Raw genomic sequence first — 18,161 nt, 5'->3', positions numbered from 1 at the left:
AGCAGCACAGTTCAATTCCCATACCAGCCTCCCCGAACAGGCGCCGGAATGTGGTGACTAGGGGCTTTTCACAGTAACTTCATTTGAAGCCTACACGTGACAATAAGCGATTTTCATTTCATTTCTCCAGAGCCATTACGGTCCTTCTTGTAATGTGGTGACCAGAACTGCACACAATACTCCAGTTATGGCCTCACCAGTGTTTTATACATTATATCCTTACTTTTATATACCTCTGCCAATGAAGAACATTCCATATGCTTTCTTTACAACCTTGTCCACTTGAACTGTTGCCTTTAAGGATCTGTATACTAATACACCAAGATCTCACTTCATTTACCCTTTTTAGTATATTGCCATTTACTGTGTACTCCCTATAACTGTTTAACCTCCCTAAATGCATGACCTCATACTTGTCCATGTTAAATTCCATCTGCCACTTTATCTCCCACTCCACCAACCCATCTATATAATTTTGGAGATTATAGCTAGCCTCGACACTGTCCACCACTCTGCCAATCTTTGTGTTTCTGCAAATTTCCCAGTTGTGCCCCCATGTTCATATCCAAATCGTTAATATATAACACAAACAATAAGGGTCCCAACACCGAGCCCTATGGAGCACCACTTGAAACAATTTTCCATTTGCAAGGGCAGCCATCGACCATTACCTTTTGTCGCCTGTTACCATGCCAACTTTTTATCCACATTTCCGTATTCCATGGGCGTTTATTTTTTTTGACCAATCCGTCATATGGGATCTTGTCAAACGGCTTGCTAAAATCCTTGTACACAACATCCACTGCGCTACCTTCATCAACCCTTCTTGTCACTTCCTCAAAGAATTCAATCAAATTTGCAAGGCAAGACCTTCCTTTAACAAATCTATGCTGTTCTCAGACTAGTCCATACTTTTCTATGTGACAGTTAATCCTATCTCTCAGGATTGATTTGATCGACTTCCGGTTGCGGTGATGCCTTGCTAGCCGCACGTTTCGGCGGCTCCAGCGGACCTTTGGGCTCTTTTAAGAGCCCCAACGGGAAATTTTGGGGCGACGCAACCCGGTGTGGGGTGAGTGAGAAGGGAGTCCCCCCCCCGTCCCCCCCAACGAAGGAGGAAAATACCGGCAGCGGCGGCTGCAGCGTGAGGAATCGTCAACCAAAGAGACAGAAAGGGAGAATCATAGAAGTTTACAGCATGGAAACAGGCCCTTTGGCCCAACCAGTCCATGCCGCCCAGTTTTTACCATTAAGCTAGTCCCAGTTGCCCGCACTTGGCCCATAACCCTCTATACCCATGTAACTATCTAAATGCTTTTTAAAAGACACAATTGTACCCGCCTCTACTACTACCTCTGGCAGCCCATTCCAGACACTCACTACCCTCTGAGTGAAGAAATTGCCCCTCTGGGCCCTTCTGAATCTCTCCCCTCTCACCTTAAACCTATGCCCTCTAGTTTTAGACTCCCCTACCTTTGGGAAAAGATGTTGACTATCTACCTTATCTATGCCCCTCATTATTTTATAGACCTCTATAAGATCACCCCTAAGCCTCCTACGCTCCAGGGAAAAAAGTCCCAGTCTATCCAGCCTCTCCTTATAACTCAAACCATCAAGTCCCGGCAACATCCTAGTAAATCTTTTCTGCACTCTTTCCAGTTTAATAATATCCTTTCTATAATAGGGTGACCAGAACTGCACACAGTATTCCAAGTGTGGCCGTACCAATGTCATGTACAACTTCAACAAGACGTCCCAACTCCTGTATTCAATGTTCTGACCAATGAAACCAAGCATGCCGAATGCCTTCTTCACCACCCTGTCCACCTGCGACTCCACCTTCAAGGAGCTATGAACCTGTACTCCTAGATCTCTTTGTTCTATAACTCTCCCCAACGCCATACCATTAACTGAGTAGGTCCTGGCCTGATTCGATCTGCCAAAATGCATCACCTCACATTTATCTAAATTAAACTCCATCTGCCATTCGTCGGCCCACTGGCCTAATTGATCAAGATCCCGTTGCAATCCTAGATAACCTTCTTCACTATCCACTGTGCCACCAATCTTGATGTCATCTGCAAACTTACTAACCATGCCTCCTAAATTTTCATCCAAATCATTAATATAAATCACAAATAACAGTGGACCCAGCACCGATCCCTGAGGCACATCACTGGTCACAGGCCTCCAGTTTGAAAAACAACCCTCTACAACCACCCTCTGCCTTCTGTCGTCCAGCCAATTTTGAATCCAATTGGCAACCTCACCCTGGATCCCGTGAGCTTTAACCTTCTGCAACAACCTACCATGCGGTACCTTGTCAAAGGCTTGCTAAAGTCCATGTAGACAACGTCTACTGCACTGCCCTCATCTACCTTCTGGGTCACCCCCTCAAAAAACTCAATCAAATTTGTGAGACATGATTTTCCACGCACAAAGCTATGCTGACTGCCCCGAATCAGTCCTTGCCTCTCTAAATGCTTGTAGATCCTGTCTCTCAGAATACCTTCTAGCAACTTACCTACTACAGACGTTAGGCTCACCGGTCTGTAGTTCCCAGGCTTTTCCCTGCTGCCCTTCTTAAACAAGGGCACAACATTCGCCACTCTCCAATCTTCAGGCACCTCACCTGTGGCTGCCGATGATTCAAATATTTCTGTTAGGGGACCCGCAATTTCCACCCTAGCCTCCCACAACATCCTGGGATACATTTCATCAGGTCCCGGGGATTTTTCTACCTTGATGCGCTTTAAGACTTCCAGCACCTCCTCCTCTGTAATATGCACACTTCTCAAGACATCACTATTTATTTCCCTTAGTTTCCTAACATCCATGCCTTTCTCCACCGTGAATACCGATGAGAAATATTCATTCAGGATCTCACCCAACTCTTGTGGCTCTGCACATGGATGTCCTTGTTGATCCTTAAGAGGCCCTACTCTGTCCCTAGTTACTCCTTTCCCCTTTATGTATCTGTAGAATCTCTTTGGATTCTCCCTTGCATTATTTGCCAAAGCAATTTCATGACCCCTTTTTGCCCTCCTGATTTCCCTCTTAACTCTATTTCGACAATCTCTATACTCTTCAAGGGATCCACTTGATCCCAGTTGCTTATGTACGTCATATGCCTCCTTCTTCTTTTTGACCAGCACAAGATGGCGGCGGAGAAAGCTCAGGCGACTATGGGGGCCCGAGCAGGACAAATTTTTGAGACGGTGTGTGGAGCTATTAAAGAGGGAGGTGCGGACCCAGATGCTACAGGCAATTGAGGGGCTCAAGGAGACACAAAAGACCCAGGAGACAGAGCTCCGCGTGGTGGAGCAGAAGGTGACGGATAATGAGGACGAGATCCTGGGCCTGGCGGTCAAAACACAGACGCACGAGGCACTTCATAAAAAGTGTACTGAAAGGATCGAGGCCCTAGAAAACGGAGCGCAAAGGAAGAACCTTCGGATACTGGGTCTCCCTGAGGGTGTGGAAAGAGTGGACTGTGGAGCTTATGCAAGTACGATGCTGAGCTCACTGATGGGTGCTGAGGCCCCTATGGGCCCCTTGGAGGTGGAGTGGGCACATCGGATCCCGGCGAGAAGACCAAAAGCGGGAGAACCACCCAGGGCGATAATCATGCGATTTCACCGCCTTAAGGATAGAGAAGAGGGCCTGAGATGGGCTAAAAAGGTGCGGAGTAGCAGATGGGAGAATGCAGTGGTACGGGTGTACCAGGATTGGAGTGCGGAGGTGGCGAGAAGGAGGGCGAGTTTTAACCGAGCCAAGGAGGTGTTGCATAAAAAGGTGAAGTTCAGGATGCTGCAGCCGGCAAGACTATGGGTCACGTATCAGGAGAGACACCATTATTTCGAGACGGCGGAGGAAGCATGGACCTTTATTAAAGAGGAGAAATTGGATCGGAACTGAGGGACTGATACTGCAGGAAATGTTATTGTTAATGTTATGGTTGATGTTAATTGAGAAGTAAATTGGGAAGGGGGGAGACATTGGGGAAATGTGGGCGCCGGTGAGGGGGAAAGACGGGACATAGATGGAGAATGAGGAAGGGGAGGGGGAGGGGAAAGGGAGCTGCGCCATAAGAGACGGGTCAGGTAAAGGGATGTTCCCGCGCCAGAAAGAATATGGCGGGAAGACAGGCGCAAGGCGGATGGGATTTCCCCACACGGGGGGAGGGGTCGAGGAGTGAGCAGGAGTAGCCGGGGTCAGTTGAAGTCAGCTGACTTACGGAAGTAATATGGGGGGAGCAATCACGCTAGAAAGAGATCTAGCGGGGGGGGGGGGACAACTGGGTTGCTGCTGCGGAAATCCAAAAGGAAATGGTTAAAGAGTGGGTGGACGGGGATGATATGCGACGCTGGGGGAGCGCGGAGGCGGGATATGGGACTGGCCTAGAGAAAGTAATGGCTAGTCGACACGGGAGGGGGGCAGGTAGCCCCCTAGTGAGGCTGATCACGTGGAACGTGAGAGGCCTGAACGGACCGATAAAAAGGGCCCGAGTGCTCGTGCATTTGAAAGGACTAAGGGCTGACGTGGTTATGCTCCAAGAGACGCACCTAAAGGTGGCGGACCAAGTTAGGTTAAGGAAAGGATGGGTGGGACAGGTGTTCCACTCAGGACTAGACGCAAAGAACAGAGGGGTGGCCATATTGGTGGGGAAACGGGTAGCATTTGAAGCAAAGAACATCGTAGCAGATAGCGGAGGTAGATATGTAATGGTGAGTGGCAGGCTGGAGGGAATGGAGGTCATGTTGGTTCATGTATATGCCCCGAACTGGGACGATGCGGGATTTATGAGACGGATGCTGGGGCATATACCGGACCTGGAGGTAGGAAACTTGATTTTAGGAGGGGACTTTAATACTGTGCTGGACCCGGGGCTAGATAGATCCAGCTCAAAGACCGGAAGAAGGCCGGCAGCGGCCAAGCTACTTAAGGGGTTTATGGACCAAATGGGGGGAGTAGATCCATGGCGATTTCTTCGACCTAGGGCTAGGGAGTTCTCCTTCTCCCATGTCCATAAAGTGTACTCCCGGATAGATTTTTTTGTTTTGGGAAGGTCGTTGATCTCTAGGGTGGAAGAAGCTGAGTATTCAGCCATAGCGGTTTCGGACCATGCCCCACATTGGGTGGACCTGGAATTAGGAGAGGAAAGGGAGCAGAGAGCACTCTGGCGATTAGATGTGGGATTGATGGCAGATGAGGGAGTGTGTGCAAGAGTGCGGGGGTGTATCGAGAGATACCTGGAGGTCAATGACGACGGCGAGGTCCCTGTGGGAGTGGTATGGGAAGCACTAAAAGCGGTGGTCAGAGGAGAGCTGATCTCCATTGGGGCCCACAAAAGGAAAACAGAGGCCAAGGAAAGGGAAAGATTACTGGGGGAGATTTTAAGGGTGGATAGGGAATTTGCAGAGACCCCGGAGGAGGGACTGTACAGGGAGAGGAGACGACTCCAGACGGAGTTTGACCTTTTGACCACCAGAAGGGCGGAGGTGCTATGGAGGAAGGCACAGGGGAGGAGGTATGAATATGGGGAAAAGGCTAGTCGCCTGCTGGCTCATCAATTGCGAAAGAGGACAGCAGCGAGGGAGATAGGAGGAATTAGAGACGGAAAGGGAGACACGGTGCGAAGAGCAGGAAAGATAAATGAGGTGTTCAAGACTTTTTATGAGGGACTGTATAGGTCTCAACCCCCAGAGGGAGAGGAGGGGATGCGGCAGTTCCTGGATCAATTGAGGTTCCCGAGGGTGGAGGAGCAGGAGGTGGTAGGCCTGGGGGCACCGATTGGGGTGGACGAGGTTACTAAGGGACTGGGGAGCATGCAAGCAGGGAAGGCTCCGGGACCAGACGGGTTCACCGTGGAATGTTACAGAAAATATGTGGACTTGTTGGCCCCGTTGATGGTGAGGACGTTCAATGAGGCCAGGGAAGGAGGGACTTTACCCCCGACAATGTCGGAGGCGACGATATCGTTAATTTTGAAGAGGGATAAAGATCCGTTGCAGTGCGGGTCCTATAGACCTATTTCATTATTGAACGCGGACGCCAAATTGCTGGCAAAGGTACTGGCATCGAGGATAGAGGACTGTGTCCCGGGGGTGGTGCACGAAGACCAGACAGGGTTCGTAAAAGGGAGACAACTGAATGTTAACGTGCGACGACTATTAGGGGTGATAATGATGCCCCCAGTGGAGGGGGAGGCAGAGATAGTGGCGGCAATGGATGGAGAGAAGGCATTTGACAGGGTGGAGTGGGAGTATTTATGGGAAGTGTTAAGGAGGTTTGGGTTCGGGAACGGGTTTATTAGCTGGGTCAAACTTCTTTATGGGGCCCCAACGGCAAGTGTAGTTACGGGTCGACAAAGATCGGAGTATTTCCGACTATATAGGGGAACAAGACAGGGATGCCCGCTGTCTCCATTGTTGTTCGCGTTGGCAATTGAACCTCTGGCCATGGCGTTGAGAGACTCCAGGAAATGGAGAGGGGCGATTAGAGGGGGAGAGGAACACCGAGTCTCGCTATACGCAGATGACCTATTGTTATACGTGTCGGACCCAGCGGGGGGAATGATAGAGGTTATGCGAATGTTGAGGGAGTTTGGGGATTTCTCGGGGTATAGGCTAAACATGGGGATGAGTGAATTATTTGTGATACATCCAGGGGACCAGAGTAGAGAGATAGAAGGCCTGCCTCTAAGGAAAGTGGAAAGAAACTTCCGATACCTGGGGATTCAGATCGCTAGGAGCTGGGGAACCTTGCACAGACTTAATTTGACACGGCTGGTAGAACAAACGGAGGAGGACTTCAAGAGGTGGGACATGCAGCCTCTGTCGCTGGCGGGCAGGGTGCAGGCCATTAAGATGATGGTCCTCCCGAGGTTCTTATTTGTATTTCAATGTCTCCCTATACTAATCACTAAGACCTTTTTCAATAAAATAGACAGGAGCATCAAGAGGGGGTTCCTTCAGCGCAGTAGGGACAGAGGAGGACTGGCACTACCGAACTTGGGAGATTATTATTGGGCCGCCAATGTGGCAATGATACGTAGATGGATGATGGAGGGTGAGGGAGCGGCGTGGAAAAGGCTGGAGAGAAAGTCCTGTAAAGGGACGAGTTTAGAGGCACTGGCGACGGCGCCGCTACCGTTCTCACCAAAAAAGTTTACCACGAACCCGGTGATGGCGGCAACATTGAATATCTGGGGACAGTGGAGGCGACAGAGAGGGGTGTGGGGAGCCCTGGTGGGGTCCCCAATCAGGAACAACCATAGGTTCGCCCCAGGAAGAATGGATGGAGGATTTCAGAGCTGGCACCAGTTGGGAATTAGGAGGGTGGGAGATTTATTTATAGATGGGACTTTTGCGAGCTTGGGAGCATTGGAGGAAAAGTATAAGTTGCCCCGGGGAAACTTCCTGAGATATATGCAGGTGAGGGCGTTTACTAGACAACAGGTGAGGGAATTTCCGCTGCTCCCGACACAGGGGACTCAGGACAGAGTGCTTTCAGGGGTGTGGGTCGGAGAGGGCAAGGTGTCAGAGATATACCGAGAGATGAGGGAAGAGGGGGAGGAGTCGGTGGGCGAACTAAAAGGAAAGTGGGAAGAGGAGCTAGGGGAGGAGATTGAGGAAAGTATGTGGGCTGATGCCCTAAGCAGGGTAAACTCCTCTTCCTCATGCGCCAGGCTTAGCCTGATTCAATTCAAGGTGCTACATAGAGCACACATAACAGGAGCAAGATTGAGCAGGTTCTTTGGAGTGGAGGACAAATGTGGGAGGTGCGGCGGAAGCCCGGCAAACCACGCACTTATGTTTTGGGCGTGCCCGGCACTGGAGGGGTATTGGAAGGGAGTGACGGGAGTGATTTCGAAGGTGGTGAAGGCCCGGGTCAAACCAGGCTGGGGGCTAGCTCTATTTGGAGTTGTGGATGAGCCGGGAGTGCAGGAGGCGAAAGAGGCTGATGTTGTGGCCTTTGCGTCCCTAGTAGCCCGGCGTAGGATCCTACTCATGTGGAAGGAGGCGAAACCCCCCGGACTGGAGGCCTGGGTAAACGATATGGCGGGATTCATTAAACTGGAGCAGATAAAGTTTGCCCTGAGAGGATCAGCTCAAGGGTTCACCAGGCGGTGGCAGCCATTTCTCGACTACCTAGAGGAACGTTAGAGGGAAGACAGACAACCTGCAGCAGCAACCCGGGGGGGGGGGGGGGGGGGGGCGGGGGGGAGGGTGGGGGTTTTAGTTTAGGTTATTTTAAACGATTATGGGGTTTAGTTATTTGTTTATTGTTAAAATTTCTTTCCTGTTACGTTTGCTTTGTAAGAGGGAAAAAATTGTTGTTTGGAAAAAATTTTCAATAAAATATATTTTAAAAAAAAGGATGGATTTGATCAATTTGCCCACCACCAGCGTAAGACTAACTGGCCTAAAATTGTTCGGCATTTCCTTCGATCTCTTTTTAAATAATGGAACCACGTTTACATTTCTCCAATCGTCTGATACTCGCCTTATAATAATAGCTTATTGTCACAACTTCAATTAAGTTACTGTGAAAAGTCCCTAGTCGCCACATTCTGGCGCCTATTCGGGGAGGCTGGTACGGAATTCTAGTGAGGATTGGAAAATCATCCTCAGAACATCTGCTATCTCCTCCTTGACCACCTTCATAAGCCTCAGAAACAACGCATCTGGCCCTGGCGACTTATCAACTTTAAAGATTCCAACCCTTCAAGTATTTCCTCTCTCTCCCATCCAATATCAGTGTTCCTCCTGGACTACTATATCTGCATCATCAATTTCCTTTATAAAAACGGAGACAAAATATTATTTAAAACCCTTCCCACAGCCTTTGCATCTACACACAAGTTCCCTTCTTCACCTCCATTTTACAATGGCGCAGATAGAAGAATTCCTTTAATGCTGTGGTGATTGGTTTGAATTTGGAAGTCCATAGTTAGGGGTGTTGGATATATTGTAAACAACTCCGTGAATGTCACCACTTCACACATGTAGGGAGATTTACTGCTTAGTCACAGGTTTTCATTAAAAGGTCTTGAGGGGACATTGAAGTACTGGCTTCTGGACAGAACTGACCAATGGTAAACTACCTGTACTGGTTACAATGCTAGATGTGATTTGTAACCAGTTGGTATGGACAGCGTCGCAAAGAAACATGGGTTGAGAGACAAAGTGTGTGAGCGAGAGAGGGAGTGACCAAGAAAGAAGGCAGAGAGCAGGGGCAGAAGGCAGAGAACAAGCTTAGAGGGAGATATACAGTGAGAAAGAGAAAGACGGAGTGAGACAGATAGTAAAAAGAGAAACAGAGACAGAGATAGACAAAGAGAAGAGACACAGATAGAGGTGAACATTCAATGCATTATAAATGGTAGATTCTCTCCTGAACAATTCAGTTATTAAACTGCTGGTGTTGCAAGAAATCCATCTTCAGGTTGCAGCTCTGAAGTAGATAGTTCTGAAATATGTTTTATTATGAATATACTGCACAATACATAACCAATTCCTACCAACTAAACAAAATCTGTTAATACAAATTTCACAGGACAGTAAGATTCATATACAAAGTCTGAATAATGTTACAGTACAATCAAGGGTAGATCTCATTTCAGACACCTAGTTAGCTTATTTTATTTGTGCAGTTTGTACTGGGAATGAAACATATGGCCTTTTTAGGTGCCCATATGTATCAACATCCCCCAGGTCTGTTATTTTTGTGGTCAGATGCAGAGTAAATCTTACTCTACTTTGCTCCAAGAAGATGTTCAACTCTATCCTCCGAGCAACTGCTTCCACTGCACAGACAACATTTCCCACACTCTGGTGACTTGGGCAATTGCGTCTGATCTGCGATTGAGAAAAATCTTTTACATTGGACCCCCTACAGTTAGAAGGTAAAACAATATTTGGATTCTACCTGTCTGAGCTGAACCTGTACTTGGAATGAGGGAGTGAAAGATCAGTCAATTGACATGGGAGTTAGGAGTCAGGCAGAACTGTTTTCAGGCTGGGACCAGCGCCTTTCGGAAAGTACGGAAGAATGGTGAGAATGCAAAGGGGACAGGTGAGGGAATTCCCGTTGCTCCCGGCACAAGAAGTTCAAGATAGGGTGATCCCGGGTGTATGGCTCGGGGAGGGCAAGGTGTCGGAAATACACCAGGAGTTGAAAGAGGGGGAAGCGCTGGTAGAAGAGTTGAAGGGTAAATGGGAGGAGGAGCTGGGGGAGGAGATCGAGTAAGGTCTGTGGGCTGATACCCTAGGTAGGGTTAATTCCTCCTCCTCGTGTGCCAGGCTCAGCCTGATACAATTTAAGGTGGTCCACAGAGCGCACTTGACAGGGGCGAGGTTGAGTAGGTTCTTTGGGGTAGAGGACAGATGTGGAAGGTGCTCAGGGAGCCCGGCGAACCATGTCCATATGTTTTGGTCATGCCCGGCACTGGAGGGGTTCTGGAGAGGAGTGGCGGGAGCAATATCTCAGGTGATGAAAGTCTGGGTCAAGCCAAGCTGGGGGCTAGCAATATTTGGAGTAGTGGACGAACCGGGAGTGCAGGAGGCGAAAGAGGCCAGCATTCTGGCCTTTGCGTCCCTAGTAGCCCGGCGAAGGATCTTGCTAATGTGGAAGGAGGCGAAGCCCCCCAGCCTGGAGAAATGATATGGCTGGGTTCATAAAGTTGGAGAGGATTAAGTTCGCCTTGAGAGGGTCTGCGCAGGGGTTCTACAGGCGGTGGCGACCGTTCCTAGACTATCTCGCGGAGCGTTAAGAGGAAGGTCGGTCAGCAGCAGCAGCAACCTTGGGGGGGGGGGGACTGCCTGGGAGGGTGGGTGAGCAAGAGATAACATGAAGGGTTGGGGAAACTGGCATGTACGGGTGAGGGCCAGTGTACGAAGCTGTGTAAATATATCATTTTGCCATGTATATATCTTGTTCTGCGCGATTTCTCGTCTTTTTTTGTTACGGCGGGGGGGGGGGGGTTATTGTTTGTAAGGGAGAAAAATTGTGTTAAAAAACTTTAATAAATATATTTAAAAAAAAAGAGAATGCAAAGGGAGAATTCCGTGCATTAGTGAAATCCTTTGTATGCTGCAGATTACAAAGGGCAGTGACTTGCACACCAGCCCGGCTTCAATATGAAGTTATTTTAAAGAGGAACCAGTGGGGCAGTACGGTGACGCAGTGGTTAGCACTGTGGCCTCACTGCGCCGAGGTCCCGGGTTCGATCCCGGCTCTGGGTCACAGGCCGTGTGGAGTTTGCACATTCTCTCCGTGTTTGCGTGGGTTTCGCCCCCACAACCCAAAGATGTGCAGGGTGGGTGGATTGGCCGCGCTAAATTGCCCTTAATTGGAAAAAATGAATTGGATACTCTAAATTTATTTTAAAAAGAGGAATCAGTGTATACATGGATGCAACGGGTTGTTTGGATTTTATGGTACTTTGTATAAGACAGACACAGTTCTCCTTTACACCTGGTTGAAATAGCACCCTGTTGCATGAGAACATCAAACAATGAGTTCCACATCATAAACCAGAAGGTTCACAGTCACATTAATGTACATTCTCCATTTCATTTTAGTATTTTGCCATGCTCACTTCAAGTTTCACAATCAATCATGTGCCGGCAGTCTCAAATTGCGTTAAACATTCTTTATTTAAATGTTCCCGATTTACAGCGTTTCCATGTCTGCTGGAGTGACATAGCACTCAAGTGGTTACCTGGGTGACATTTTCTGCCATTTCAGTATTGTAACAAAGATGATAAAAAACACACGACTGTGTGTAACCAAGCAGGAACACAATCAAATGATATGGAAGATACTTTTGTGTAATTGCTTTAGTGCTTTGCCAAGAGCTCCTTTCAAGCCAGTGTTCTGTAGCTGGTGTTAGGATGGAATAGATGCATTCCTGACAGGGAAAAAAACACACACAGTAGGCTGGTTATAACAATCATTACTTAAAGTTACAGTGCCACAGGGAGCTTTCTCTGTAGCTGAGACACATATAGGAAGTTCCCAAGTTCAGTCGACCTCTGTTAGTTCTAGTGCTGTGGGCAGAGTGAAATGTCCCAAAGCCCATTACAGGAAAGTTAGGGCCAGGTAATTGAAGGCACGGCCACCAATGGTGGTGTGATTAACATCGGGGATGCTTAAAAGGTCTGAATTAGTGTAGCTCAGATATCTCAGAGGGTTGTGAGGCTGGAGGAGATGACAGTGAGAGGGAGGGATTTGAAAACAAAGATATGAATTTTAAAATGGAGGCGTTGCTGGATTGGGAGTTAATGCAGGTCAAGGAGCACAGGGGTGATGCCGGTGATAAGAAACACTGGTATGAGAGATGTTATTGGGACCAATGCCATTATAGCTGGGAGAAAATTTAAAATAGACTGTATGAATATTTGAACAAAGGTCAGATTGAGAGAGCAGAGAATATTAGATGGATATTTCCTGCTCATTTGTATTATTTTTATTAGCAGAGTAACAGCCTGTAGATCGGTACTGACCAATGCAGGTAACTTTCTAGTTAATTGCTAACCTGCACTGGGTAATGAGTAGGAGTTTGTGTACTCACTGTGAGTCAGTGGAATCCAGCCAGTGGTATGCAGAAACTCTGCAGTCTGAAATTATTTCACCCAATAGTCCTGCGGTGGAGCTGGAGGTGAACAGTTCAGCAGGGCAAGACTGAATGTCTGAAATAAAGAGATGGTGATTACCCAACCACTCTGACTAAGTGGCAAATTGAATAAGAAAGATGCTCCTCCATGAGATTCAGTTGGGAACTGCACTGAGGAATCTAGCCCAGGAAATATCAGGTTGAAGCATGTTGGTATAAAAACAGAAAATGCTGGAAATACTAAGCCAGTCTGACAGCGTGTGGGGAGAAACAGTTAATGCTTCGAGTTGAATATGACTCATATTCAAGTCATAATCAACATGAAATGTTAACTATGTTTTTCTTTCCACAGACCTGATGTGTATTTTCAACACTTTGTTTTTATTTTAGTAGCTGTAGCAGTTTGCTTTCACTGTAGCATGTAGAGTTAACCTGAGCTCCACCAGGTGGCAACAGGGACATTGCAGTCAGCCACAGCATCCCGAGCAAGACTGAGCAAAAACAACTGCTCATCAATACTCTGTTTCCTGTCACTCTACATACTTCATGTCTATGCTGCTGTTCCCCTTTTATTGTTTGGGTTTCAACTTTGCTGGAGATTTTGTAACATTTTATCAAATGCATTTTACAAGTCCTTGCACACCAATCTGCTCTTATCAACCCTTTCCGTTACCTCATCAAAATTTTCCCTTGTTTTCTCCTGCTCCATGTACGTGCACCCCCAAACCCAGAGCCTCAAGACGGAGAGTGGGCAGTCTCTTCTTGGATCAACACTGATGATGATATTGATCTGACTGCTGGTGGCACGCGAGTGATCTGTGTAAATTCATTTCCCTTCCACCAACATAGCTGAGATAGGGAATTCAACAGCAGGACACAATGTGTTTGGCTCTAGAATGCAGTTCATCCACCTCTCATTAATGCATCTCTGCAGAGCAGTACCTGGGTGTCGAGGCCCCAGTAATATTCTGGTGAATCTGTGCTGCAACTTCCCCATGGCCAATAAATCCTTCTTGAGGTCTGGTTATCCAAAACTGGCACAGTTACTCCTGGTGGGGTTCGACCAACTGAAGCAATATTCCCCATCGCCCCCTCAATATTGAAATCCAGCCTATTTAAAACATTTAAAGTCCCCAATTCTTTTTTTTTCCAGATTAAGGGCCAATCCACCTGCACATCTTTGGGTTGTGGGGGTGAGACCCGCCCAGACACGGGGAGAATGTTCAAACTCCAGACAGACAGTGACCCGGGTTCGGGATCAAACCTGGGTCCTTGGCGCTGTGAGGCAGCAGTGCTCATCACTGAGTCATCGTGCTGCCCCCGTAATGCAGCCTTTTGAGATAAAGGCCAACATTTCATCAGTTGGCAGCACCATGCCAGATCCGCTGCGCTAGACCCATCCTGCCAGACGACTAGCATGACCTTGATGTAGCAGTGCCAAGAGGTCAATGACAAGTGAACATGGATGGGATCTGCCTCAGCTGTGAAGACTTCCATGTTGGAACAGCTTACTCGCATTCACTGTCGAGGTTCACAGACAGTATGCTGGGACTGGAGCAAAATGAGAAATCGCTGCCTTTAAGATATAAATAAGGAGGTGGGAAAAAACACAACTACTTACTTGAAACGATCTTTAACTTCTCAACGGATTTGGGAACATCATAGAGCCCACTCTGACAGTTTACTAACAAGAAAAAAACAATCATTTATATTCATCAGAGACTGAAAATCTTAACTGCAGATTCCATCATTTCTCTCGTTCTTCCTCTCCCCACCACCAAACTTTTCCCAGCCACACTATTCCCTGCCAAAGGCAATATCACTGCAAAGTTCTGCTGAGGAAGGTATTTGAGTTGCCCATGGATATCAGAATCTTCTTTCTCTCTTGTGCAGGGATATCAGAATCTTCTTTCTCTCTCTTGCCCAGGGATATCAGAACTCTCTTTCTTTCTCTCTCTCGGAGGCAGCACTGCTTATTCCAACACAGCCTGTTCAAACATGAACCAGTGACAAAAGCAGTGACTGACATTGCTGTGGAAACCCAATTCTTTCTTTGTCTATTCTGCCAAGTTGCTGATCTCAACCATCCTGCTGTGGGAAAGACATGACGAAGGTGAGAATGGGTGAACAGCTGAGAAGGGCTGACTTTGTACAAGTCCCTTGGTAGCTGAGACTAAATAGCAACGTTCGAGACTTGGGAAACTGTAGAGCTTCATGAACAGAACGGTGCATCAGAGTTTAAATACAACACAGAGTACTGTATGCATCCTCACAGTGCTGCGGACCCGGGTCACTGTCTGTGTGGAATTTGAACATTCTCCCGTGTCTCTCAATCCAAAAAGATGTGCACGGTAGGTGGATTGACCACTCTAAATTGCCCCTTGTGGAAGGGAAGTCAATGAGTTACCAATTTAGAAGCATGCTGGGAATATTGACTATATTTTCACACTACTTTTGAGCGAAAATAAGTAGGTCAAGTAATGTAAACTAAATACTGCTTAGTATTTTGTACTCAGCCTTATTATGATAATAAGTTGTTCTTCCGAAGGACAACAAAATGCGTACTTGAATTGTTTTTAAACCAAGGGCAAAATATTCATATTCCCTCTTGCGTATGTTCCCAAGCTTTATCTCTTCAAAGTTGTTTATTTCACACTAAATATAATGGTTTTTGGCTGTATAACTCAGTGCGGTGCCTGGCTTTGCAGCTAGAACACTCTCTCTCTGCAAATATATTTGTGTAAATAAATTTCCTGAAATCGAACCTCGAGGAATTTGTCTTTATTATGATTTCCACGACACCCTTTAATTGGGAAAAAAAAATTGGTACTCTAAATTTATTTTAAAAAGAGATCTATATGCACATTCAGATCAGATACACAAAGCTCCATTTGCAAATTTAGATGGAATATCAGAGACTTTTGATTCTGGAGATTCTTGATGGACAAGGGAGTGAAAGGGTATGGCGGGTAGACAGGAAGTGGGATTGAGGCCACAATCAGGTTTGCCATCATCTTATCAAATGGCGGAGCAGGCTCAAGAGGCCAAATGGTAATCCTGCTCCTAATTCGAATGTATGTTCATGTGACATTCAGAGGAGTTGCCCAGATACCATTGCATACATTTAGAATAGATATCCAGAGATCTGAGTGTACACTTGGATAAGATATACAGAGACTCATGGCCTTGTTCTGCACTGTAACCAATCACGGTTTGTCGATGTACCATTTGTCAATGTACTCTGTCGATGATTCTTTAAAAAAAAAAAATTTAGAGTACCCAATTAATTTTTTCCAATTAAGGGGCAATTTAGCGTGGCCAATCCACCTAGCCTGCACATCTTTGGGTTGTGGGGACGAAACCCACGCAAACACGGAGAATGTGCAAACTCCACACGGACAGTGACCCAGAGCCGGGATCGAACCTGGGACCTCGGTGCTGTGAGACAGCAGTGCTAACCACTGCGCCACAGTGCTGCTTCCGATTATTATTTTTTGTCTACTATGTACGTACTGTGTATGTTCCCTTGGTCGCAGAAAAATACTTTTCACTGTACTTCGGTACATGTGACAATAAATCAAATCAAATGTGTACATCTAGGCAAGATGCACAGAAATTCACATGTACTTTTACAAAGGTCTGTACTGCGTTTAATTATGATGTACAGGGCCTTTGAATGTTTAGTACAATACACTGAACGATGATACATCATATTTAAGACTGGTACAGGCTCTACAAAGGGTATAGGTCTTCATTGCCTACTCAGATTGCTGGAACAGCATTTCTAGGGTTCAATCCTACACCTGTAATAAGGCTGCAACAAATGTTTAACTCTTTACAGAGATATGTTAATACTTGTACCTCTGCCAGCAACCTCAGGCCATGGACTCTGAGCAACATCTGTCTTTGTCCCTTGTTTATTTGGGAGCTGGTTACATGCAATATCTGGAAGTGAGAAAGATCAAGACAAATCAACATTAAATGAAGTAGCCACACAGCGGGATAAGCACGAGCTTCCCCTTGCTGCCACATGGGGCTCTATCTCCTTAATCTGTTGGGTTCATGGTGTAAGGTGTAAGGTTTCTAAGGCAGAGTTTGTGGCATCTCAAATGTGTGCGTGGGTTTCCTCCGGGTGCTCCGGTTTCCTCCCACAGTCCAAAGATGTGCAGGTTAGGTGGATTGGCCATGATAAATTGCCCTTAGTGTCCAAAATTGCCCTTAGTGTTGGGTGGGGTTACTGGGTTATGGGGATAGGGTGGAGGTGTTGACCTTGTGTCGGGTGCTCTTTCCAAGAGCTGGTGCAGACTCGATGGGCCGAATGGCCTCTTTCTGCACTGTAAATTCTATGATAATCAATGATTAATCTAGGACAAAGGTTTGGCACAACATCGTGGGCCGAAGGGCCTGTTCTGTGCTGTATTTTTCTATGTTCTATGTTCTAAGAATGCCCGAGAGCAGGATGACCACTCTCATAAACCAGTGGAACCAAGCAAAATAAAATTAAGGAAGTTGAAACTCTAAAAATGAGAATAATTGAATTAAATAAACAAATACTGTATAGGCTATAGTCCAGAAATTCACAATGTTACCTTTAAACAGGGTTTCATTATCCGCATCCTCCTCCCCTGTGCTGGATGATGTTACGCTACTGGAGCTCACATAGTATGGTTCAACTGCAATTAGACATCAGACCATAGTCAAATGTAGCACTGAGCAAATCAGACTGCCAATAGAAGTACCCAATTCCGCCATTAGAACTTTGTTACTGACCTAAACTGTTGAAAGACTTAAACAAAGTCTCCCGAGATGCAACAGGAGATTTGTGGAGATGTGCTGCATCTGAGGTGAAGTCCTGACTCTGTGTATCTGAGGATCTGAACAATACGGAGGAATGTTCCTGCTTGGCCATGTCCTGACGCAGTGATGCTGCTCGTTCAATCAGGCAGGGAATGTCGTGCCTAGGGAAGGAATTCTGAGTTACAAAGTGAAGGCATTTTCAGAGTAATTTTCCACTATCGGGAAAATAAAGGACAGTACAAATCACATCGGGTATCTCACTCCTCTTATACACAACCTGTCTCACGTGCTTGCTCCCTCAGCATTTGGAGGCACACAGATATTCTCACAAGCAGGTAGTTTGAAACACTCGTTTAAACATTCTTACACTCCAACTCTGCCGAGAATTTTCATGTTCTCAAACATAACCTGCGTTTTTATAACACTCAAGTTGCTTTCCATCAATGTCTCACTTTCATACAAATATTCTATCACACACGTTTCTTTCACATGGGGACAAACTCTGTACCAATCTCCAAGGCTCACAAATATTCCCTGATTCTCGGAGGATAAATGCATGATGAAAAGTGCACATTATAAAAGTTACAGGTAAGCTGGTTCCTGTACCTACCCTTTTGCAAACACTTTATTGCTGCCCCGTTAATTCCGATGTCATTAGACTTTCATTCTGGAACAGACAACAGGTCCTATGCAATGTTTCTACTCCTATGTGCATTTTCAATTCAAACAAATCATTTATTTT

General features: G+C 46.6%; 1 protein-coding gene across 2 annotated transcripts in view; it reads right to left on the bottom strand.

Moving 5' to 3' along the window:
- Positions 1-9,469: 9,469 nt before the first annotated feature.
- The window catches only part of LOC140406217 (uncharacterized), a 32,923-nt gene continuing 24,231 nt past the window's right edge, over positions 9,470-18,161 (bottom strand). For both annotated transcript variants that reach the window (XM_072494358.1, XM_072494359.1), the window contains exons 6-11: positions 17,393-17,580; positions 17,212-17,295; positions 16,484-16,567; positions 14,244-14,306; positions 12,581-12,698; positions 9,470-11,917 (exon numbers count right to left, since the gene is read on the bottom strand). In XM_072494358.1, coding sequence (XP_072350459.1) covers positions 11,896-11,917; positions 12,581-12,698; positions 14,244-14,306; positions 16,484-16,567; positions 17,212-17,295; positions 17,393-17,580 — 559 coding nt within the window. In that variant the 3' untranslated portion in view covers positions 9,470-11,895. The remainder of the gene's footprint in view (positions 11,918-12,580; positions 12,699-14,243; positions 14,307-16,483; positions 16,568-17,211; positions 17,296-17,392; positions 17,581-18,161) is intronic.

The sequence above is a fragment of the Scyliorhinus torazame genome, unplaced genomic scaffold (genome assembly GCF_047496885.1).
Source record: "Scyliorhinus torazame isolate Kashiwa2021f unplaced genomic scaffold, sScyTor2.1 scaffold_372, whole genome shotgun sequence".
Lineage (NCBI taxonomy): Eukaryota > Metazoa > Chordata > Chondrichthyes > Carcharhiniformes > Scyliorhinidae > Scyliorhinus > Scyliorhinus torazame.
Note: the sequence above shows the minus strand (reverse complement) of the source record. Positions and strands in the feature narration are given on the sequence as shown.